The following is a 25,901-nucleotide window of genomic DNA, read 5'->3' as shown; positions in this document are numbered from 1 at the left end:
CTTTTATTAGAGTTCTTCTTGAGACTGTTGCCATCCATATAAAGTAATGGAAAAGACAGGACTGAAAACAGTCAATCGCATCCTTCTGGCATACCAGCGTTTTTGATTCATGTTCATTGGTGTAGATGGGAAATACAAGTTATCAGATGAGCGCTGCCACAGTTGATGTGTATTGTTAGAAGGGTGGAGTGTTCCATGACAATCCCTATGGGACGTCACTTTGAAGATGTTAAAATTTAGAAAGAAATGGAGGCAGGGAGAACGCCTGGCTCCTGTCTTTCAGGTAAGCCCTGGTCCAGTTAAGTGCAATGGAGACCACTCCCATCTGCATAAGTTTCAGGGGCAGGTTAGAATGGTCGCTGGTGTCTAAAGCCGCCGAGAAATCTAATAGCATGAAAGTGGTAACGCCTCCTCCACTCGGGGTCAACACATGGGTATTCACAAATAAAGGGATTTCCCTCCCAATAAGTACACTTGCTACTTTAGCGCTGAAAATGCACATTGTGTGTGGTAAAAAACGTAAAGACTTATCTGGCAAACAACTTGACTGGGAATATATTGATTGATCGCAACTTTGGAGCTGATGATAGCGGTTGAGTGGTGGCATCAATAATGTTGTGATTGTCAATTCAGCAGAAAAGAAATGAAAAAAGTGGTAGCAGGAAGGAGAAATATTAAAAGTGTGGCAAAATACAGGTGCAAGATGAGAAAAGGATGGGGAATGGAGGCTAATGAGAAAAGGGTCACAATGAAAGAGGAACATTTTGAAACAAAGTAGAAATCATATAGAAAAATAATTTAGCTGGGGAGCATGCAAAAAAAAAAGAACAGCGGTGGGAACTGTGCAAGAGTGCTAAGAAAAGGGTTGTGAGAGTTCTTGACAAATAGCATTTGTATTTTTGACTTTATTTTTTTTGTTACTTCAATCAAACCTCCAGAATTAGCGAATGTTGTAAGACATCCCATCCCCTTAGATGTCTATAAGGTTGTCAAAACTGGCATTACATATTTAGGCAATCTGTGTCTGAATATTAACTAGTATGTTGGATTCCCAAACAGATAATCTTTATTTTAGCTCCTCCTCTACAACCTGCAAAGACACCAGTTAATAATGGTCTCTTTTGCAACAGAAAGACGTAGTAGAAATTCCCACTTGTAAAGGAAATTAAGAAAAATACTTATTTCAGGGGTTTAAGCCCACCCAAATACCGATTTTAACATCTTGTGACACTGGCTGTGCTTAAACAGCATTTAAGCTCTTCTCTGACGGTACTGACAATGATGTTGCCATAGGAACACCGGGGTTGCTATAGAGACAACATCCTGTAAAACAAGCACTTAAAATTGAAAAGAACTATATTTTTAATGCTAACTTTTTTTTGTAATTTTCCATTGTTTACTCCCTTTAGCCTAATCTTCCCCGGTGTGCGATTGTCCTCTGACAGCCAGTTTAGTGATTTCCTCGATGGACTCGGTCCTGCACAGTTGGTCGGGCGCCAGACGTTGGCAACACCATCGATGGGTAAGATGGTCTGCTCTTTGCAATGTGTACATGTAATAAAACAAGAACACGGGAGTACATAGGATACCTCATGTGCTATGGTTCAAAATCGATGTGTACCCTATGTGAAACTCTTATTGGGCCTAATCTAACCAGAATGCTTACAACGCTGGTATTAACTATGAAGATGTCTGTGCTGTGTGAAATGCATATTCCAGTAAACAGTACTACTGTAGTACGACTTTGCATACTATAAATAGCAGTTTATGAATCAGGCCCACTGTGTTTACCAATTATCTTAGTTTAGTTCATGGTTGTCATATAAATGGCCTCAGTGGACTAAAGCACTGGGTACCCTAGGTTGGAGGGCCACTCGGTCAGGCTACACAACTCCATCTTTGATTGCCGGCGCATAATCATATGTTTCTACATATCTCTGAGTGTAATAGAAATAGTAATGTTTCCGCAGAATGGAAAAAGTGGTTTCAGGACTTTAGTGAGATGGTATACTCCGCCTGTGTGACTTTCCTAGACAAATACCAGCATTCTGAACATGTCAGTGGGATTATTCAAACCCTAGTAGAGAATGTCACAATGGAGAAGCCTAGAAGATGTAAAAAAACGTAATTACATATATTCTTAAGGCAAAGTCCGAAAAAGAAAAACCTGGTTAGAAAGATGAAAGACGAAAAAGCCTATTATACCAGTCAGTGTATATGCCACAGCAGACTATGTAAATAAGGCAAACAGTGCTTTGGTTCTAAACTATATAAAACACAGGCTCTGTCAATAGTGTCCTCTCTCCAAAGTTTCAAACCTTCTGACCAAGTTTCGTACGTGAGCATACCTTATGAACATTCCAGGAATAGAGAAAGGCACAAAACCCCTTATGAAACACGGTCAAAAACATACAGCACGCATTCCCCACTCAACCAAACAAAATTAAAGCAAAGCCCAACAGAAGACTGAGCCATTATGGAACTTACAGACCTAGTGCTCAGCAGTCCAAATCAACAATAGACCTAGAAATAAATTGCTGTTTTTCGCTCAAAAACTAGAAAAATAAAAAATAAAAAATGTTTCCTCCGTTCTCTTTCAATTTGTCATGCAGTCACAGACCTTAGTTGTCACCGTGCCTTCTGCGTCACGGGTATTAGATCATGGGATATTACCTTATAAATCTCTAACCTTCACTCCACTATGACACTTCCATCCTTGCACTAAATACATACATTCACCATTATTGAATCTGCCTCCCATAATCCCTGTCTCCTATTCCTCCCACTCCCATTCATGTGTTTCTACTCTGTGCCATTCACTCTGACCTGTCTGCTTTTCCTTGATCTTGCTTTCTGTTTTACCTGCTATTCTTCTTTTTGCCAGCTCCAGAACAGTAAACATCTGGCAACCTGCTTCTCAGTAACCATGGTCTCACCTTGGGTTTTAGGGATCTTCTTCAATAACTGGAAGGGACCAATATTTGTTGCAGAATGCAGCACTGTCCTTAAGCCTGTAATATGACCCTAATCTTTTCCACCCAACCTGGCTTTCCGTCAAGGCAGGCCCTACCCTTTGCTTCAATACTCTGGTTAAACATTTAACATGCCTTTTACACTGTGTGTTATACAAAACAGGGGTGATCTGCCTTACTGGATGTCCTTTTAAAATTGCTTTCATTTCATGTAAAACCAGCTCGACTAATAATATGTCTCACTAAAATCTTGAAATCAATTTCTTGAAAGAAGTCCTTCTTCCTAAACTCTGTATCATGTTGTAGTGGCCACTTAGGCCCACTTTGAAAGGTAGTCTCTTCACCAGTACAAATCCAACTTTACAGCCAAACCAGAATGGCCCACCAATACCAAATGCCACCTTCTGCCATGCATGACTGGGGCTCTCTGTTGATACCATTGGTGTCATAATTTCCTTCACATCCTACCTCTCACAACACACTGCATGTACTCCTGCACATGTTTATACACCAGGTGGACAGTAGTATTCCCTCTTAGGTTCGTTCTAGTAGACATACCGACATATCCTGAACAAGCAAAATCCTTGAGGTTCCACAGCATCACTATGTGGCACACATTATCATTTACCCACTGCAAATTACTGTTACCTGAGTAAACACCATTACATCCTCATCCAGCCTTTTCAACAATTAGTCATACATGTTTGATTTGACTTTTTCCATCTTGAAGTGGTGATACACTAGCCATCTATTGAATTCCTTGAGATTGATCACTGCCCTTAGTTCCCCGTCCTGCTTTTCCACTAAAAAGAGGTTGCTGAGGAATCCTGTGGATGAAGATAGGTAGGGGAAATCACCTCCTTCCTGAGCAGGTCCACTACCTCTTGGTCTATCAATGCTGACTGGGTGACTGAAACAACTAATGAGTGTGGAAGTGAGGACTGAAAGGGCGAACCATAGAATTCTATGTGGAAGCAAAACCTATGCATCATCGCCGCCGCTGCCTCCCTGCGGCCCAGCCCCCGCCAGCCGATTGGTCCCCCCGCTCCCGCCACCCAGCGGACCCTCCCTCCCGGCTCCCTTCTTAAGGGGACTCTACCTTCTCTTCGGGAGCGACCACTGAGCCTTGCCTCGGCCTGGTCGCCCCCACGCTCCTCCTGCTACCTGCTTCCTGCAGGCGACCCAGCCGCCGCTGAGCCGCCCGCTCGCCCGCACTCGACTTTCCCACCGCCGCTGCCTCCCTGCGGCCCCGCCCCCCGCCAGCCGATTGGTCCACCCGCTCCCGCCACCCAGCGGACCCTCCCTCCCGGCTCCCTACTTAAGGGGACTCTACCTTCTCTTCGGGAGCGACCACTGAGCCTTGCCCAGGCCTGGTCGCCCCCGTGCTCCTCCTGCTTCCTGCAAGTGACCCAGCCGCCGCTGAGCCGCCCGCCCGCACTCGACTTTCCCGCCGCCGCTGCCTCCCTGCGGCCCCGCCAGCCGATTGGTCCCCCCGCTCCCACCACCCAGCGGACCCTCCCTCCCGGCTCCCTTCTTAAGGAGACTCTACCTTCTCTTCGGGAGCGACCACTGAGCCTTGCCTAGGCCTGGTCGCTCCTCCTGCTACCTGCTTCCTGCAGGCGACCCAGCCTCCGCTGAGCCGCCCGCACTCGACTTTCCCGCCGCCGCTGCCTCCCTGCGGCCCCGCCAGCCGATTGGTCCCCCCGCTCCCACCACCCAGCAGACCCTCCCTCCCGGCTCCCTTCTTAAGGGGACTCTACCTTCTCTTCGGGAGCGACCACTGAACCTTGCCTAGGCCTGGTCGCCCCCACGCTCCTCCTGCTTCCTGCAGGCGACCCAGCCGCCGCTGAGCCGCCCGCCCGCACTCAACTTTCCCGCCGCCGCTGCCTCCCTGCGGCCCCGCCCCCGCCAGCCGATTGGTCCCCCCGCTCCCGCCACCCAGCGGACCCTCCCTCCCGGTTCCCTTCTTATGACGCCTCCACGCACGCGCAGCGGGCGCGCTGATTGTGCGCCGAAGGCGCGCCAAAGGCAAGCCCGTCTGCGCCCGTCGGCGCCTGGACCGCGCCCAGCGCCAGAACCCCTGGCCCCCGAGCATGCCAGCCCACCCGCTGGACTTACAACGCCGCCACACTCAACGCACTTAACATCGGCAGAATCCCCGGATGCTACCGAGCCACCCCGCGACGCACCCACGGACCCTTCCGCTGCCGATCCTGCAACTTCTCCTGCATCCGGACCTGCACCGCACCCGCCAAGCCAAGCACCAGCAGCAACCACCTCAAGTGCATCCTGCTCAACACCCGCTCCGTCCACAGACACGCCGTGGAACTCTGGAACCTCCTCGAAACAACATCACCAGACATCGCTTTCCTCACGGAAACCTGGATGAACGTCTCCTCAGCCCCCGACATCGCCATCGCCATCCCGGACGGGTACAAGATCATCAGGAGGGACCGCGGCAACCAGACCGGAGGAGGCATCGCCATCGTCCACAAGAACACCATCCGCATCACGACCGACTCCAACGACACCTTCGCCGCCGCCGAGCACCTCCACTTCCAGATACACACCGACCCAAAGACGACCCTCAGAGGCACCCTGGTCTACAGACCCCCGGGACCACGCACACAATTCAGCGAAGACATTACGGACTTCATCAGCCCGCACGCCCTCCCCTCCGCTGACTACATCCTCCTAGGGGACCTCAACTTCCACCTGGAGAACAACAAGGACCGCAACACCGCCGCCCTGCTGGACAACCTCGCCAACCTCGGACTCAAGCAACTGGTCAACACCCCCACCCACTACGCCGGCCACACGCTTGATCCCACCTTCTCATCCAGCAAGCACATCACCTTCAGCCACTCCACCGGACTCCACTGGACCGACCACAGCTGCGTCCACTTCAACTTCAGAAGAACCACGACCCACCACCACCCGCAACAGGTTCCTCACAGGAGCTGGAGCAAGATCACTGCCGACCAGCTCACCACCTCCCTCAGCCAGAACCCACCCGCCAGCACAACGGACCCCAACGTAGCAGCCCGCAACTTCACGCAGTGGCTGACCGCCTGCGCCGACGACCTCGCACCGCTGAAGAACCCTCCCAGCAGACCCAGAAGCAAGAAGGCCTCCTGGTTCACTGACGAACTCAAGGACTCCAAGAAGACCTGCCGCACCCTCGAGAAAGCCTGGTTCCTCGACCAGACCACTGACAACATGACCGCCCTCAAACACGCCACCCGCAAGCACCACCAGCTTATCCGCACCACCAAGAAGAAATCACTGAAGGAACGACTGGACAACAACGCCCACGACAGCACGGAACTCTTCAGCATCGTCAAGGAGTTCTCCAACCCCAGCACCGGCAACAACGACATCACTCCTTCACAAGATCTCTGCGACTCTCTCGCCTCATTCTTCCACCGCAAGATCGTCGACATCCACAACAGCTTTGACGCACCATCCACGCACCCAACCGTCGAACCAACGCCCCCCACCACCACCCTTCGCACCTGGACCACGGTGACCACCGAAGACACAGCCCGCACGATGAACACCATCCACTCCGGATCTCCAACCGACCCCTGGCCCCACCACATCTTCAAAAAGGCCGACTTCATCATCGCACCCCAACTCCGGGACGTCATCAACACCTCCTTCAACACCGCTACCTTCCCGGAGAGCTGGAAGCATGCCGAGCTCAACGCCCTACTGAAGAAACCAACCGCGGACCCCACCGACCTCAAGAACTTCCGCCCCATCTCGCTCCTCCCTTTTCCTGCTAAAGTCATCGAGAAGACCGTCAACAGACAGCTTGCAGCCTTCCTCAAGACAAACTGATCCCTCGACCCCTCGCAGTCCGGTTTCCGAGCCAACCACAGCACGGAGACCGCCCTCATCGCAGCCACCGACGACATCAGATCCCTGCTCGACAACGGGGAAACAGCGGCCCTCATCCTCCTGGACCTCTCTCCAGCGTTCGACACCGTCTGCCACCGCACTCTAGTCCAACGACTCAGCAACATCGGGATCCAAGAGAAGGCACTGGAGTGGATCACCTCGTTCCTCGCCGGAAGAACACAGAGTGTCCGCCTCCCCCCGATCCGATCCGAGGCCACCAAAGTCATCTGCGGCGTACCGCAAGGATCTTCACTCAGCCCCACCCTCTTCAACGTCTACATGAGACCTCTTGCAACCATCGCACGCCAGCATAACCTCAACATCATCTCCTACGCCGACGACACCCAACTGATCCTCTCCCTCACCAGAGACCCCGCCACCGCCAGAACGAGCCTGCACGAAGAGATGAAAGACGTTGCCGAGTGGATGAAGAACAGCCACCTGAAACTGAACTCAGACAAGACGGAAGTCCTCATCCTGGGACCATCGCCCTCCGCCTGGGACAACTCCTGGTGGCCACCCGCCCTGGGCACCGCTCCCAAGCCAACCGACCACGCACGCAACCTGGGTTTCATCCTGGACTCTTCCCTCTCGATGGCCAGACAAGTCAACGCCGTCTCCTCATCGTGCTTCAACACCCTGCGCATGCTCCGTAAGATCTTCCGATGGATCCCGACCGAAACCAGGAAGACGGTCACCCAGGCACTCGTCACCAGCCGACTGGACTACGGGAACACCCTCTACGCGGGAACCACAGCCAAACTACAGAGAAGACTCCAGCGCATACAGAACGCCTCCGCCCGACTCATCCTGGACATCCCCCGACACAGCCACATCTACGGCCACCTGAGGAACCTGAACTGGCTCCCCGTCAGCAAAAGGATCACGTTCAGGCTCCTTACCCACGCACACAAGTCTCTCAACGACCGCCTGACCTTCTACACGCCCACCCGTCAGCTACGCTCTACAAGCCTCGCCCTCGCCGCCGTACCACGCATCCGAAGAGCCACCGCCGGAGGAAGATCCTTCTCCTACCTGGCAGCCAAGACATGTAACTCCCTCCCCATCCACCTCCGGCTGACACAGGACCATCTCGCCTTCAGGAAACAACTCAAGACCTGGCTGTTCGAGCAGTAGCGGACCCCTCCCCTTAAAGCGCCTTGAGACCCTTCCGGGTGAGTAGCGCGCTATACAAATATGCTGATTGATTGATCCACCTTTAAAGGCCTACTGGCTTTAACATTTGGTGTTCACAAGAAATAACTGAGCCCTCCGGCCTATATTGTAACTTTTCATCATAAGCACTTCGGATATATGATGTCTGTTGTAACTTTTTCCAATGAACCAACAAAAGGCTATGGGCATAATTGGTTCATTAGAGAATGACACAACCCCAGTACAAAGTGTTAGTAAATCTGACTTACAAACTCAGGATTTAAAACATAAAATAATGTTACGGTTGCCTACACTAATAAGAATGTATTAAGATTCAAAGTGCCCTTTTTAGCACCCTTAGAATGACAAATGGTTGGTTCTAAACCTATGAAATACCAGCATTTGTAAATGAAATGAAATACTAGCATTTGTAAAGCACACAGCTACCTCCGGAGAGGTGTTCCAGCTCTGGGGGCCGTCTGGAAAATTAAGCGAGCTATTTCTCAGATTTGCATGTTGCTGGGCTAACCTGCTGCTGGCACCAGGATCGAACCGTGAACCCCGTGGTCTGGAGTCAGGCACCCTGGCCACTGCGCCACACCTATGACTAGTAGTGTGCATGCAGCTCTTCGATGCTGGTTTATAGTTCACTGTGCTATATTAGAAGAGTTGTAATTTATGAACTACAAGAAACAACATTATCTCTGTGACAATAGCAGTAACTCACCGAACTAGCCATAAAGTACTAATCTGAGATCTGCATGTTACACATTGTCCTTTTCAATAGAAACATTAACCCTTCTATGCTACTGTAAATTGAATTCAGACACAGATCTCTTCATCGCTTCCATTAAGGGCCAGTTTTCTTGTCATTATTATCCCTCGAAAAATGTTGGGCACATAGTGATCTCTGCAGAGTATTCTTACACACTTCCCCAACAGCTGGATGGGCACTGCGCCCCCTCATCATATCCCCTTAACTCCGCCACTTCAGAGACTGGGTGCAGGGCACATTCATGAAAGTGAAACATCGGCGCTAAGTGATGGCTGCTCAAGCAAAGCTGGAAGGGGCACAGATTGAAACAGTGTACACCAGAAGCAGGCCAACAGTGAAACTCTTCTGTCGCGTTATTAGAACTTCCGCGACCAGCATCATGCACGGAACAAGTGCACCACGGGCTGCAAATGCTGCCCCGTCTTGCACTTGTGTATCTCTGTACAAGATAAAGCTGAAGCTCCCGCTGCAGGCTCAGGTTCCACTGATATGCTGAGGAGGTTTGCTGTCATAGTCCCACCCCAAGGTGGTAAGGAAGATATTAGGATCCCGTAGGCTTAAATGCCATATTAGGAAAGATGGATGGCAAACTATATCTAACTTCGTTCCGAATTTGTTGACTAAGAATTGATTGAAACTAGATAAGTAGTGTGTAACTTTTCTACGAGGATTGAGACCTTTATGTTTCGTTTATATGAAATCATGTCTTTAATTGATGTGATTATACATTGAACTGTATATTTCTTTTATTTCGCTGACCATGCATTAAAAGGTCACATGCAAGTTTCCGAATTTTTATAAAATACTTTAAAAAAAGAGCAAAGGGTCTGGAAAGGACTCATCAATACGGATTTTAATAGGAATTTGGATTTTTTTTATATTCAGTTGTGAATTGTGTAATATTAATGAGTAACCTTGTCATCCAGGTGATATCCAAATTGGAATGGTGGAAAAGAAGGGACAGTTGGAGGTGGAAGTGATACGAGCCCGTGGCCTTGTTACTAAACCCGGCTCAAAAGCACTACCAGGTAATTTTTCGTAAAGTATTGCAAAGCAATGATGTAAATGACTGAGCATTACTGTTTTCACCGATGTGCTGCTGCATCTAAAATAACAGAAACGCAAAACAGCGTGCCAATTATTTAGTTGTGTATACAACCTTAATTTAAAATATATAAGTGATTAACACAACATACCTCTGTGAAAAAATCTCCACATACATATAAACACCAGTTATTATTTAACAAACTTTTGTAGTTTCATGGTATACTATACTTTCTGAGATACATTTCAAATAAACGTTTTCTTGTGAATGTCACTGTTTGGCTTTCAGTGTTCCCAATATTTGATTGGCTAACAGTCATTAATCTCTGTCTGCCGAAAGCCAAGGAAAGGTGCATGTGTATGAAAAAGCAGCAATACAGGCACTGCCGAGGCATTTTGGTGCAATGAAACGTTCTTTGTTTGTACTGCCATTTATATTACATTTACTGGTCCCTTGATATTATTTTAACTCGACAGTCATATATCTTCTTATACTATACGCACATTTGAATACTCTTTATTATTTACTGTCAACCATTGTGTTAACAATGAGCATGTTGTGACAAAACGCTTTTTCTATATTATTCGGAAAATGGTTTACTCTCTGAAATAATTCTTAAACTTACTTCCCATCAGCCCCGTATGTAAAAGTGTACCTTTTAGAAAACGGAGTCTGCATCGCCAAAAAGAAAACAAAAGTTGCAAGGAAAACATTGGAACCTCTTTACCAGCAGCTTTTGTCGTTCGAAGAATCCCCACAAGGAAAAGTTTTGCAGGTAACTTTCTCTATTTGGCTAGAATCATGTTTGTGTGTATTTTTTGCCTTTTAGTGCTGTTATATGATTTGCTGTTGACTAAAGATAAATCAGAATATTTAGGTGCAAGGGGTTGTTTTGTGTCAATGAATATTGTAGAAATTGCAATGTTTACCAGTCTACAGAGAAAGACAAACTACAAACGTGCATTTCGTAATTATTCTCCTTGAACTTCTCGAAGTTTAGATGCATCTTATATCTTCAGCGTTTGGAAAATAAAATACAGTGGGCTGTATTTTGGGCCCACCAGGAGGGGGGAAGGGGAAGCACTGACCACAGACACAGAATTAAGTTGTGACAAAGGCCGCTTTATTGGAAGCAGGTGCACCTTACAAAACCACAAAACCTTGGCCTGTGCCGAACAAAACTAAACCTCACTAAATACAAACCACCTAACAACCCCCTACCCCCACCCCTAAATGGTTCCCCACAAGTAGCAACATAAACACAACATCCCAGCTGCAACATGCCTCACTACCTAACTAACCATAACTTGACATCTGTATTCCCCACCCCCCCTGCCAAACAACCCAGGCCTCCTACAATTACCCCCCTTTTCACTAGGAGAAACGCCAACCTCCTGTATTGCACACCAGCACCTGTTCCAGCGACACGAAAACCCCACAACCATCCATCACCTGATGCACCAGCTCCCAAGAAAACCCCTGTGGACGAAAAACCCCTCACACCTGGAAAAAAAACCCCTACCTACCACCCCAAAAATTGTCCCTCACAGCCCGGCCCTCCCCGAACCTAAAAACCTAGAAGAGGGCCCCCCAAATACAGGGAGGGAGGGTGGGAAAAAAATCGAGCCCAACCCTCCGCCAGCTGCTGTGTCACTGCCACCGAAATGGTGGTCAGTGACATAAAATGGCCGGTTTTAAGTCCCCCCAGCCCAAGGAAAGACCAAAAACGCCCGCCGCCAGCCCAAGCAGCCCAAAACCCCCAGCGCTGCTGTCCCATTCTCTCCCCCCCTCCAGGCCCCCAAAACCCCCTGGGGCGGCAGGCCTCCCGGTGGTCGGCCGCCCCCCCCCCAAATTCCCATTGGGACCCACCAGAAGGGGAGGGGGGAAGCACTGACCACAGAATTAAGTTGTGACAAAGGCCGCTTTATTGGAAGCAGGTGCACCTTACAAAACCCCAAAACCTTGGCCTGTGCCGAACAAAACTAAACCTCACTAAATACAAACCACCCAACAACCCCCCACCCCCACCCCTAAATGGTTCCCCACAAGTAGCAACATAAACACAATATCCCAGCTGCAACATGCCTCACTACCTAACTAACCATAACTTGACATCTGTATTCCCCACCCCCCTGCCAAACAACCCAGGCCTCCTACAATTACCCCCATTTTCACTAGGAGAAACGCCACTCGAAAGCCGCCTAGCGACTTTCGACCACCCCATAGGAATCCTGCCCCCTCGGATACCTGCGCACCCCCAATGCCAAATCAAGTGCCTCCTTCAACTGGACAATGTACAGTTCCATTCCATACCGAGATAGGTGGACCCGTCTTCCCTGAAAAAGTACACCACCCCGTACCGCAGGTCAGGATGCTCCATCCTACCCACACCTTCCCTTGCACAGAACTCCTTCATCTCCCTATTGATCTTTCGCCTTGTCCTGTCTATGGCCCCTGGTCGCTTCGCCCCCGCCAAATCCTCCTGGGAATGAACTCAGACCAAATCACGTGACACCCTGCCCATCTTCTCCGTATCTCCAACAAGTCCCTCTTCATTTGCTTAACTAGGGCCAACCCTTTGCACAGTACCAGATCATTCTCCCCTAAATGAATGACCACCACATCAGGACACCCCCCCCCGCTCCTCCCCCCCGAACCACATTATTCAAAACCGGCATCAACTCGTGCCAACACATTCCCCCTTTTCCACGCCAATGACATCGAAACAATCGTTCATCCAGTTCCAAATTAAGCTTCCGGTGCTTGTCCCACTCAGCCCTCTCCGCTCGTTTGACAAAAGAGTGTCCCACAATGTAAATGTCCAGCACAGCCGCAGCCAGCCCCGCCACAGCACCTGCAAAGACACACATGTAAGAGGGTGAAAAACTGTCATGTCAATGCACACCATCTACCCCCCGCATCCTGACATATGTCCTGTAGCAATCCGACTTCCACCACCCCAACCGCTTGATATCTTCCTTCCCCATCCTCTCCGTGCCGCCTCTGTCGCCGCCCCAATTCGAAAGGAATGCGTCCCACAAACCTGAGCCGCAGGACCCACAAAACCTGAGACGCCGTCACCCTGCCTCTGTCCCTCCGACCAAAAACCTCCCCCCCAACGCGCTCCGGCCGGCCACTAACCGCCGACCCCATGCCGCGGGACACACCCCTTCCAAACTCCCCGGCCCCAGCACCACCCATGTCCCTTCCCCCCGTTGATCCGTCTTTGAACATCGCAAGCGCACCGCCACCTCCCGAGCCTGTACATCCACTTCCTCCCACAGGACCCCCGGTCCCCCTTTTAGGCCCACCAATTCCGAAACCCGAAAAATTCCAAAAACAACGATGACATGAGTGCCGAAAACAAAATCGTCTCCCCCCCCCATCGCGACCACTGACGGCAACGTAGATAACAGACCCCCCAGCATGTCCTCTGTAATGGGCCTCGGCTGGCGCACCTGCGCTCCCCACTCCCTTGCCCAACCTTCCAACAATCGCGTCCCCAACTCCCCAGCCGACGGCGGATAACCCCACCACAGCTTTCCCATGAACGCCACCTCCGACAACTTACCCGCAATAGTCACCCTCGACAAACCCCTGTCCATCAAGGCCAACATGAACCGTACCACCTGCTCCTCCCGCTGCCACTGGTCCCCTTGCCTTACCGCACCAGGACCGTCAAAATTCTTCCCAAGCCTGTACATACGCCTTCCAAGTGGACGCCGCCACTGACGCCCTCACCAGTTGAACGACCCGGCGTCTCCCACCGACCAAAGCTCCATCGGAACCGGCGTCTTGTTCTCCTCCGTCTCCGTGGCTAGCCCATGGAACCTCTGCCACTGTGAACGAGACAAAGCATCCGCAATGTCATTGTCCACCCCAGAGATGTGGCGGGCCTGAAAAAGGATGTCATTCTCCAAGCAGCGTAGCATGAACACTCTCATAAGCTTCAAAGCTTGGGGGTCCCTGGCAGACTGCCTGTTAACCAACTGTATATTGGAATTCTTTGATCAACATATAATGGCTACAGAGGAAACTCATGAAAAGTAATTAATAACTATCAGGATAAGCATTAATTAAAAAATTCGAAAATTGTTTTTGTCAATTGCTCAACATTTATTAATTAAAAAATACAAACATCTAAAATCATGATATCTTGTACACAAAGAAAAATAAACAAAACACAGATCCTAAACAATAATCTAAAGGACCCTATTCACAAGGAATACCTAATATATATGTATAAACACACAGCTAAAAATATGACAGTTATATTTCATAAATCATATTAATTTAAAAACTCAAACATTTGAATGTTACAGAACATATCAAACAAAGTGGCATGACATCATATAGTCTCTCGACGCGCGTTTCGGCGTTCCAACAAACGCCTTCCTCAGGAGCCACACAAGTACACTAAAATATACATAGAAAAGAAAAAGCATATATAAGCACATATTTCAACAAATCTCACAATCCTCCACAATTTATTCAAACCTGTCTATAATTTGTCAAGTTACTGTTCTTGTGTACTTCTACTATTCATTCTCGGAATCCAAGAAACACGAATCATTAACATTTATAATTATATTGAAACATTTAAACATTTAAGCAATCTTATCCTTCTATACACAGTTTCATGTCCTCTTTTGCGTGTAGCCATCTCTATACGACAACTCATACATTAGATAATCCTAAGCACAAATTCATAGTTACAGAATAATTTTTTGAGCAGTTGCTAAGCGAGTAACTATAGAGGGGGTTTATTTGAATGCTAGACTCTAGCTACAACCGGAAGGGTGTAATCTACTGCTATAATAGAGGGTGTTGAGCATGTTAATCTTCAGACACCTCAAACATCCACCCTTCTAGGTGATTTCCTATCTAGACATCTCTTTTTAATATAGTGATCTAAAGATGCGTTTATTAGTTTCTTAGTAGTTAACTTTTCTTAAAACCAATCTACTTACTGGGATCATAGATCATAGGTGTCGATGATAGTAACACCGCTCAAGTCCCCTTATCACTATATTAAAAAGAGATGTCTAGATAGGAAATCACCTAGAAGGGTGGATGTTTGAGGTGTCTGAAGATTAACATGCTCAACACCCTCTATTATAGCAGTAGATTACACCCTTCCGGTTGTAGCTAGAGTCTAGCATTCAAATAAACCCCCTCTATAGTTACTCGCTTAGCAACTGCTCAAAAAATTATTCTGTAACTATGAATTTGTGCTTAGGATTATCTAATGTATGAGTTGTCGTATAGAGATGGCTACACGCAAAAGAGGACATGAAACTGTGTATAGAAGGATAAGATTGCTTAAATGTTTAAATGTTTCAATATAATTATAAATGTTAATGATTCGTGTTTCTTGGATTCCGAGAATGAATAGTAGAAATACACAAGAACAGTAACTTGACAAATTATAGACAGGTTTGAATAAATTGTGGAGGATTGTGAGATTTGTTGAAATATGTGCTTATATATGCTTTTTCTTTTCTATGTATATTTTAGTGTACTTGTGTGGCTCCTGAGGAAGGCGTTTGTTGGAACGCCGAAACGCGCGTCGAGAGACTATATGATGTCATGCCACTTTGTTTGATTTGTTCTGTAACATTCAAATGTTTGAGTTTTTAAATTAATATGATTTATGAAATATAACTGTCATATTTTTAGCTGTGTGTTTATACATATATATTAGGTATTCCTTGTGAATAGGGTCCTTTAGATTATTGTTTAGGATCTGTGTTTTGTTTATTTTTCTTTGTGTACAAGATATCATGATTTTAGATGTTTGTATTTTTTAATTAATAAATGTTGAGCAATTGACAAAAACAATTTTCGAATTTTTTAATTAATGCTTATCCTGATAGTTATTAATTACTTTTCATGAGTTTCCTCTGTAGCCATTATATGTTGATCAAAGAATTCCAATATATCTATTGTCCCTGTCGCTGGAGTTGACAACGCCAAATCAGGGGGTCCTTGTTTGTTTGACATTAAAAATGTTAACCAACTGTACCACAGGTAGGCGTGCTTCCATGGCCGCCGAATCGAGCTCTATACCAAGAAAAGACAGCACCGTACTGGGACCGTGCGTCTTCTCTGGCACCAGGGGAACGCCTAAGTAACCCATCAGGTCCGTAAAACCATCCAGCTGCTGCTGGCAGTCCGTCGAACCGGGCCACCCCACCAGAAAGAAGTTGTCCAGATAGTGCGTCACCGTCTCCGAGCCTGTGCGCCTGGAAAAAGCCCACTGCAGGAAGGAACTGAACTGTTCAAACAATGCACAAGAGATGGAGCACCCCATGGGGAGCGCTTTGTCGACAAAAATGCACCCCTCAAACTGAATCCCCAACAACTGGTGATCCTCCATGTGCACCGGGAGCAGCCGAAAAGCTGACTTAATGTGGCACTTTGCCATCATGGAGCCCGGCCCGACCGCCGATACGATCTTCCTCGCAACGTCCACAGACGAGTACGACACCGACGCGAGCTCTGCCGAAATGAAATCATTCACCGACGACCCCTCTGGCCACCACAGGTGCTGAATCAACCGGAACTGCCGCCGGCTTCTTCTCGGGCACCACTCCGATCGGGGAGATAATCAGGTTTGGCCAGCCGCGGCCGGTAGTGGGAGTACCGGCCAGGCGGTGACGTGGGGAGGGGGAGGGGCAGGGTGGAGGGTAGTAATGTATGGAATCCGGACCTTAACAGGTAAGTAAACATTAAAATAAATAAAACGAATTTCGTTGCGCGCACTGCATCGCATTTGGTGATGCAGTGCGCGCAACGAAAGCCGTTTAATTTATTTTTATGTTTACTTACCTGTTAAGGTCCGGATTCCAGACATTACTACCCCCCACCCTACCCCTCCCCCTCCCCACGTCACCGCCCGGCCGGTACTCCCACTACCGGCCGCGGCTGGGTTTGGCAAGGGCGGCTCCGTGAAGGGGACCTTCACCTCCTTGAACAATTTCTCCCGCACAATTCCTTTATGATCATTGACCGACTTCAAATTGTCCGCCCAGCGCGCAATCCGCGAACCCTCATACCCCAACCGAAAACACTCCCTGAAACCCCGTCGCAAAACGGCTGCGTCCTCTGCCCGCGGATAGGCCTCCAGCAAAGGCTCCAGCCGATCCAGCCTAACTGGTGTACAAGCCTTTTCCCATGGCTCCCGCTCCCCCTTTCACCCCGCCCCCCGGTCTGCCTCCCCGCCGCCACAGGCTGCTGTCCTGGGGGACCTCTGACTCCCCAGCAGCGCACCACTGGGTGTCGCCTCCCACACTTTGAGCACTCGTGCCGAAAACGGCACACCTGCCTACCGCACGCGCCCTTATTGAAATCCCAGCAGGCCCCGACCGTGTTCTGACTGGCGCCCTCTCCTTGCCCCACCCCCCAGGTACGGCGGGCCAAAAAGGGGGACGGCGTGAGCGGCAAACCGCTGGCCGTTTAGATGGTGCGGCCGAACTTTGCCCCGCCCATTGTCTGCTGGTACAAGTCGGAGTTCAGTTCGCCCCACTTCGTGTCCGGGTCCGACACCATCCTCGGCCGAAACTCCTCATCATAATGTGACCAGGCATAACCGCCGTATGTCACCTGTACCCTCCGGACCACATCCATGTATTTGAACAACGCTATGGCCCTGTCCGGATATTTTTTGCAATATACGCTAGCGTATATTAAGAACGCCGCCGACCAATTATCAATCGTCAGCGGAACCTTGGGGCGGCTGGCCAACTCCTGTTCCCCCTCCTTCGACCCTTCCTTAGAAGTCCGCTTCCTGTGAAGGACCTTCAAAATCTCGACATACTCCCTATTCCATATTTTTTCTTTTGTAGCCAATGACAAATAGGCCCCTAGCGGCTTAGTCACCCCCATGTAAGGCAGCTTGGGCACCGGGACTACGCAACTCTCCTTCACCCCGGCGGCTGTCCAGATCGTCTGCGTACTACCCGCCGCTGTACCCCCACCAGTGCCTGCCCCGGTGCTACCTGCTCCGACGCCCCCACCCTTTCCGGGCCCACCCCGTGTCCTTCACATAGCGTCCTTTCACCAGCCGCACCAAGTCCTCCCCGCCAGTATCCGTACCCACTGACACCTGCGCACAGCTTGCCCGAACCGCACCCTGCTCCGTCACCAATCTTACCTGGCGTCAAGGTCGACGTCCAAACTGGATCCCGCCGCCTAACCAGTGGAGCCGGGGGGGCCGTCACTCTGGGCGCGTCCTGCCGTGGGCGTACCTGCAATACACTTCCAACAACGTTACTCCTGTCCCCCTCCCCCACCCGAATCTCCCCCTCCCCAGACTCCCCATCACCTTGTAGTACCTGCCTCTCCTGGCCGCCCCCTAGGCAGGGCCGGACTGGCTACCGGGCAGTTGTGTGTGCTGCTGAGCTAGGGGCTAATTTCTCTGTGGTGGGGGCTTATTTCGTTGATGGGAACCTGCAGGTCCCCATCAACGAAATTAGCCCCCAGCACGGCAGCACACACAACTGCCCGGTAGCCAGTCCGGCCCTGCCCCTAGGGACTCCAGCCGGCTCAACCCCGCCTTCTCCCTACACACCCTCATCAACGCATTCAAATCCACACTCTCCCTCCGTCCATCTGCTGCACATGACCCTGAAGCTTGCTCCTCGGCGCCCACTCGCACTCCCCGTCCCCCGGCGGCCGTCTCGACCCTTCGGGGTGGGGCAAGCAGGGAACCTTTGCCCCGCCGTCCAACGTGCTCCCACGCTTGGTCCCTCGTTGGAGCACGACCGCCCCCCTCGGTGGTCCGGTGCCGCATGCTGCTCTCCCGAGCACCTCGCCAACATCTCCTGCCAAGGGAAAAATGTGGAGTCCAGCATGCCGGGGAAAAACGGACCCCCTCTCCCCCAAAATCACCACTCACCCCCCACCCCCTCTGCGAGCCCCTCCCTCATCCCGCGGAGTGCCCCCCTCTTTGCCGGCCGCTCCCACCACCACTCCCCTGCCCCCCGACCCCAACCCGACCCCCCACTCTGACCGCTGTGGCTCCCCCATGCCTCCCCACCCCAATTCACCCCTCCCCACCACATGCCCGCACCCCCACCCCACTCTGCCCCCCCCGCCGTCCTCCCATCCGCCACGTCCCCCAGGCACCCCCTCCCCCTCGCTCCTCCCCGCACCCCCCAAATGCGACCCCACCCCCGCTCCACCAGCTCCCCCCGTGGCGACCTACTCGGCCCCACCACACTCTCCCCCCCAGAAGATGACCCCCAGTCCAGCCCTCCCCGCCTCCCTCCCCATCCATGTCAGACTCCTCAATCAACAAAGGGGACCCCACCCACCCGTCTCCCCGCCCCTCCCGCTCCTCCGCATCCGCCCTCCCCCTTCCCTGCCCCCGTCCGTCCATCAGCTCCTCCGCCGGCCCCCCTCCCTGTGGCACCGGGCCCTCCCCGACCCCTATCATCAGGCCTTCTCCCCCTCCGACCGCATTCCCTCCCACCGCCTCTCCCCGAACCCGGCAGCGCCCACAAATTCCAACTCAGGCCGGCCCTCGCACCCTTCTTCCCTGCAGCCCTCCCCGCCCACCTTTTACCAGCGCCGCCCGTCCCCGCCACCCGCTCCCTGCCGCCCCTCCGCCCTTCCCCACGAACCCTCTGTGACCACGGAGGTTCACATGCCAGCACAGCCGCCGCGGCGCCGCTCGCAGCGGCGTGCCGCGGCGGCCTTACCTGAACGTCAGGCCGCACTAAGTCCATGCAGCCCGCTTCCACCAGCAACCGCAATGCCTCCTGCACCCGGGAATCCGCCATTCCGGCCATAGCTCCGCCCGCACTGCTTCCGCAGCCTCTGGACCCGCACAGCAACCAGTAAGCCACACCTGCCCGACAACAACAAGCTCCCAGCCAAAGCACCACCAGCAACCGCGAAACGCCTACAATACAGTAACCAATGCGCCAAAACAACTAAAAAAAACTCAAGTCCAAACTCTCCGCCAGCTGCTGTGTCACTGCCACCAAATGACCAATTGTCAGTGACACAAAATGGCTGGTTTTAATTCCCCCCAGGCCAACCAGTCCAACCCCAGCCCAAGGAAAGCCCAAAAACGCCCGCCGCCAGCCCAAGCAGCCAAAACCCCCAGCGCTGCTGTCCAATTCTCTCCCCCACCCCCTCCGGGCCCCAAAAACCCCTGGGGGCAGCAGGCCTCCCGGTGGACGTTCGCCCCCCCCAAAAGCCCCATTTTACAAATTATTTTATTTTTAGTACAAATCTTGGAATTGTTGATGTCTTACATCTTTATTTGCTCTTCCAAAACTTGTATTGAGTTACTCACAAAAACATGATATACGCTTTACGTTTTTACCAGTGATTGCTGTTTAAAAACAAACCATGTAACCTTTTGAAACAAAACGAATATTGTGAAACTTCACACTAACCACATTGTGGTCAAAATGTTATTAGTGGCCAACAGGAACACAAAACATTTGTCTAGCAAGTGTTTTGTTACCTAAATTCACAGTGTAAATGCATAAAATAAATTTGTAAACTGACCTACATATCACTAAAATGTTTGCTCACTGTTTTCTCTGAGTTTACACAAGCAAACTGAAAGTCCAGAAATTCGTGTTGAAAATCTTACATTTATTAAATCTAGATGACAACAGCTGGGAATAAGGGTACTCAAAGTCCTGCATTCCCGTGGGATGGGCTCACTGGATTTGTGGCACTGCATTGTTTGTTTGCAGTGCACTCCCAGAAGCGCTAAACCCTTTCCAGACCTGGGACCTGCTGAATTATCTATAAAGGTGCCATATGCATGTGCTGTAGAGAGTAAAATAATATCTACAGCTAATACTGCTATTATAATGTAAGAAATGACATGGTCTTATTCAGGTTCTTTTCACAATGGAAAGGCTTATACAAAATCCTTGCAAATAGGTAATCAAAACGTACTTTTTTTCAGGCTCAAAACTGACCTGAGTGGTCTTGATGTATACAATTGGCCCCACAATCTTATGCGTTATTTAGTTCTCTGTTAAGAGTCAGACTGTGATTTGATTTTAGAAAAGGCATTTGTCCACTATGTAAAAAGTTGTTAGTTTCTGAAAATGACGTTTGTTTAATGCAGAGAGGGTGTGAAATGTGTAATCAAAAGCAGAATTAAAAGAAAAAAAAAATATGATGGCCGGTACGTGTGACTGCCTAGAAATTACTACAGCATTATGCAGCTCTGCATGACTGATCACTAACTCGTTGTTAATGAATAAAATGTTGTATATTTACTCTTGGTAACGTCAGTTGGTTATTAGCAGAATCTGTTGTGTTGTCCACTTTCCTTGACGCATGACGTCTTTCATACTGATTACCAACTTTAAATTATGAAAAAAAAATTATTTATTTCTCACTGCTTTTTTTATCCAACAGATAATCGTTTGGGGAGATTATGGACGTATGGATCACAAAAGCTTCATGGGTGTGGCACAGATACTTTTAGATGAATTGGACCTGTCCAATATGGTGATTGGTTGGTTCAAACTTTTTCCCCCTTCCTCCTTAGTGGACCCAACGTTAGCCCCTCTAACTAGAAGGGCATCTCAGTCTTCTCTTGAAAGTTCAACAGGACCTTCCTATGCTCGCTCATAGCAGTTGTGTAAACATTTGTCATTGCAACCAGCGTTACAAAAATACAGGTCACAGACCCTGGTAACACTGCATGCTTAATGTTGTGTCTTCTGAGCCTGTTCCAAGGGATACAAAGCGATCCTGTATTCTCAGAGGAAGTTGCACACATTGTGCCCTAAAGAAGGCTGTCCGGTGAAGGAGTGGCGCAGGAGAGGACTTTTGGGTTTGAAGTTCAGTGATGCTCAATTGTAGTCCAATCTGAAGCCATGGGTTAATAAAGCGAAGCGAATTGACCAGTTTCATGCAACCAAGGTGAAGTCCAGCAACAAAAGTGAATTCCAGTGGCACGTTATTTTGTTGCTCCCTTTTCGTTCCGTATCTACCCTAAAGCCTGGCTATGCCACACACAGAGGGCTGCGCCGCCGATGTTGTGTTCCAAGTGAAACACGGAGGAGGCCCCGGAAGGAAATACTGAAAGAGTTTGCCAGGAATGTGGGAATTCCAGTGTTATAAGGAACAGTTGTTAAAAGAAAACTAAAAAATCCCAATCATTATTGGAAAATGCACAATCAGTTGTGGCAGCCATCATATCTCCTCCTACCACTGCAGTGAAACCCAAAATGTGATGGACCCTCTGTGGAAAACCGATTCTGTGGATACATACTGTACTGTATGATATTAAAAAAACTTTTTTGCATGGACACAGATTTAGCTGAACACTTAAATTATTTTCTTGGGGCTGCAACTTGCAAAAAAATAAAAAAGAAATCAGCCATTTTCAACAATTTATATTATTTTTAAAAAATAAATTTGACTAGTGCATGGTTTTTGAAGGGGAGAGAATGCCACAGTGTGAGACAAAGACATACCATGTTACCATTCTTTGAACCAATCAAAGTCTGTGTTTTGGCAGACGTATAATAAAAATGAAAAATACTTTTTAGAAACTATTTAAAATTCTGTTCATGTGAAAGGCATAAATGTAACATAATAAATTTATTTAAATGTAAAAGGTACATGCCTTGTAAAGTTCAACATAATGTGCAAATTGTATACTTCTTTATACATTTTCTGTTATATTTTCTTCTCTTTTCCTACTGCAATATCAAGTATTTCTCTTACCTATCACTTTCTTATTTTACCGTCCCCTATTTGACCTTGGTATTCTAAAACTGCTGCCCTTGTTCTAACACTTATTTATGCCCTCATCAGGTTCAGTGGTGCAGATATGTTTCTGCATTGCTGAATAATTAAAAAAATTGTTAAGAACTTTCTTTAATTCAAGCATGTTGAAATGGATTTTGCAACATGTCTTGGGAGTACATTGAAGTAATTCAGCATGTATTTAAAACAAAAGGCGATATTTGAACTTTTTGCAATTTACTGTACAGTGCATGGTAACTTTCATTTTTTTCTCACCCTCAAATTGAATACTACAGCAAAATACTGGAATCATGTGATCATTGTCAGTTGTTTTTAAAACATCTGTTGTCAGCACCCAGCATTGTTCATTCAGGGATTGAAGTACTGTTATTTTCAACAGTTTTGGAGTAAAAAAATAAATATGAATGTGACATTATCAGGAAGTAAATGTACGTTTTTTTCTTTAATTTGCACTAAGCCAGACACATCTGTGTGAGGGGGTTCATGAACAGTTACTGTATGTGCTATGCTACTGCTGCTGCAAAGTACAACTTTTCATATTTTTAGGACCTACATTGTTAGTAATCTCCAGTTTGCCAGTGAAAGTGTTCATGCTTTATCTGAAGTTGAACTAATGAAAGCAAAAAAAGACTGTTTAAGCACAGGCTATTGTATGATATAATCAGCAATATCCTGAAAGCAAAACACGGTAATGCTTGAAAATAAGCATGCAGGTATTAACTACCATTGGGTGCTGCTGAATGTTTCTTGTGACTTGTTAAGAGTTTAAGTTGTTAGTACCTGACAACAAAGCATCCCTTTTATTGGTTCTGAACATGCCTTTAGTACACATGGTTTGATGTTAAAATCTTGCAATAATTTTTGAAGAATATATAGCATTTTACCTTTCAATTAAAACCATGCACACAGAGTGTTTCTTTTTGTTTGTCAATATAGTTTCACATGCTACCCATTGTGAACTATCTCTGCCTCGTGTGAGTGCAACTGGAACAATGGGTAACACTTAAAATGCCTTTTACTTTTATATGGTACAGTATAACGTACCATGACTATGTGTCGTTTGATGCAGTACTGAGATAACGTATCAATGTAAACTGGATGAGAGAACTGCTGAAATGATGTGTATTGAAATAATTTAGATACCTATGTACCAGCAACATGAAAATACAAAAGACATCAATTACAATATCCCATAGATTATTTATATATAAATATATATATGTATATCTCTATAGATATATGTATACAACGTTTTCCTGATACTGAGAGACACAGTAATACTTTATTTTGTGCATATCCCTGAATAAAATCTTGTTTCTAATTTTATTAAGGAGAACATGACCATTATGAAAATGTGTACATATTTGTCATTTATGCAGTATTTATTTAAATGTGGATGTATTTTTTTTTAATTCACATAATGTCTGCAACTTTATGATTTAGTTGTGTAAATAGCACTATTCCAGTGACCACTGCTGTCTTGTACATAGTACGTTTTAAAAGCAAATGGACATACAGTTGGGGAGAATAAGGGCAGAATAGGCCTGTAATGAAAACCAACTAATGTAAATCAAATTCATTCTGGTGATGGTATTTAACACTTTAAATAAAACATTTTCTTTACAGATTTGTTATGTGATGGTTTACTTTCCAAATGTCGTACTAAGACTTAATTTTCAGTTTACCTCACTCAATGAAAAAGTGAGGGATTTAATTTTGTTGGTGGACTGGCATTCCTAACAAAACAAAAGTCTGCTAGTTACAATGTGTATTTTTCATGCATCTCTTTGTAGAGCTAACTGGTCAACTTTACTTTTGGTTTTTCCAGTGTTTTCCATCTGCCTGATGCTTTCATGTTCATTGTTTCTACTCTAGTGTATGTATATGGTGTTTTCTAAGATTTCTTCTCATCTGCAATATTTTTCAACATCCCACGTTGGTGCTCCTGAAGATATTTTCATCCAATTTACGTCCTTTCTATAATTTGTATGCTGAAGATGCTGGAGTTGTCTCCTGGGAAGCAGTTCAAGTAATTCTATAATTGAAATGTCCATAAAGCGAAGCGTAAACAGTGCTTCATAACAGCATAATAAAATACATTTGCTGAAACTTAATGACACAAAACTTAAGTCAGGCCTTTTGGTATGATGCATTGTATTAAGGTTCCACTAGAAAAAAATGCCTACAGTCTGTAATCTGCAGCGACAGACTTGTCTTCAAGTACCACTTTACACTGGCTGGTGCCTGACTGTTAATGAACTTACCTATTTACACTAGTCATCTCTAGCAGAAAAGAAACATTTTGTATACCTTGAAAGACATTAATTACATCACTCTCTCTTCCCAACCCTTGGACTGCCATCTAGGCCCAGCGGTCTATTTCAGAATCAAAATCTCCAGGTTTCATCTCAATTTATGTATTTCCACCTTTTATTTTTTGCTAAAGCTAAACAAATGCTGAGCTTGAATTATACGAGGACAGTTATCCCCCAACCCCCTCCCCCGTCACTGATATCAAGTGGTCTATCAAGGGGGATCAGTGCTCTTCAAATTGCAAATTGTGCTTTGGTGCCTTGAATGCTTTGGGTGAACTTCTGTAGAGCTAGCTTGTGCCATAGACTAGCTAGCCATTGTGACTCTGTCAGAGGTTCCCTCCATTTCCACTAAAACGTCTGTTTCAAACGCCATATGTACAAAGTGACACAAAGCACAGTTTATTTTCATATTGTAAAAGCATAAGAAAATCAAGGGATGTAATCACCCAGAATCTCAGACCATTTATGAAAATGAATGTCCCACTCTAGTTTTCCTCTTTAATTCCCAGAATGTTAGCATTCTTGATATGATCTTCCTGCTGAGACTCCTGGACAGTATAGGTGGGCCATCTGAAGAAAGTAGCAGATTACTAATGATATAACAGATGTCGGTACTAGAGCCATGAATGGGTCTGCCTACGTTCACAGATTTAAGCAGGAAGTGCTTCTTGAATCAGTTCTTAACCACTGGTAAATACTCCAGACGCATTCCATTTTAGCTGGTCAGTGGCATTATAGACAGGGACCAAGCATATGCAAATCTATGTTGGCCATGACCCCAAGGGGACAGTCCGACCAGAACTAGTAGGCCACATCCTTTCTGAACAACAAATTAAGCTTACAAATGGAATGGAAGGTGCTTTAGATTATAACCAATAGGTTTAGAATGGTGCAAGCATTCCCATCCACCATTTTATGCTAAGTAAGTTGCTCTGGGCGGAATGGGTATTTTTAGTTCTATCTTTGTATAGCACTTG

The 25,901-nt window shown here is 47.6% G+C and overlaps 1 protein-coding gene across 4 annotated transcripts in view; it reads left to right on the top strand.

Moving 5' to 3' along the window:
- The window catches only part of RIMS2 (regulating synaptic membrane exocytosis 2), a 1,857,427-nt gene extending 1,833,191 nt beyond the window's left edge, over nt 1-24,236 (top strand). For all 4 annotated transcript variants that reach the window (XM_078686898.1, XM_078686895.1, XM_078686896.1 and 1 more), the window contains 4 exons: nt 1,410-1,522; nt 9,732-9,833; nt 10,486-10,625; nt 21,248-24,236. In XM_078686898.1, coding sequence (XP_078543024.1) covers nt 1,410-1,522; nt 9,732-9,833; nt 10,486-10,625; nt 21,248-21,466 — 574 coding nt within the window. In that variant the 3' untranslated portion in view covers nt 21,467-24,236. The remainder of the gene's footprint in view (nt 1-1,409; nt 1,523-9,731; nt 9,834-10,485; nt 10,626-21,247) is intronic.
- The last annotated feature ends 1,665 nt before the right edge of the window (nt 24,237-25,901 follow it).

This window comes from Lissotriton helveticus, chromosome 4_1, assembly GCF_964261635.1.
Source record: "Lissotriton helveticus chromosome 4_1, aLisHel1.1, whole genome shotgun sequence".
Taxonomy (NCBI): Eukaryota; Metazoa; Chordata; class Amphibia; order Caudata; family Salamandridae; genus Lissotriton; species Lissotriton helveticus.
This window is presented reverse-complemented; position numbering and strand designations above follow the sequence as displayed.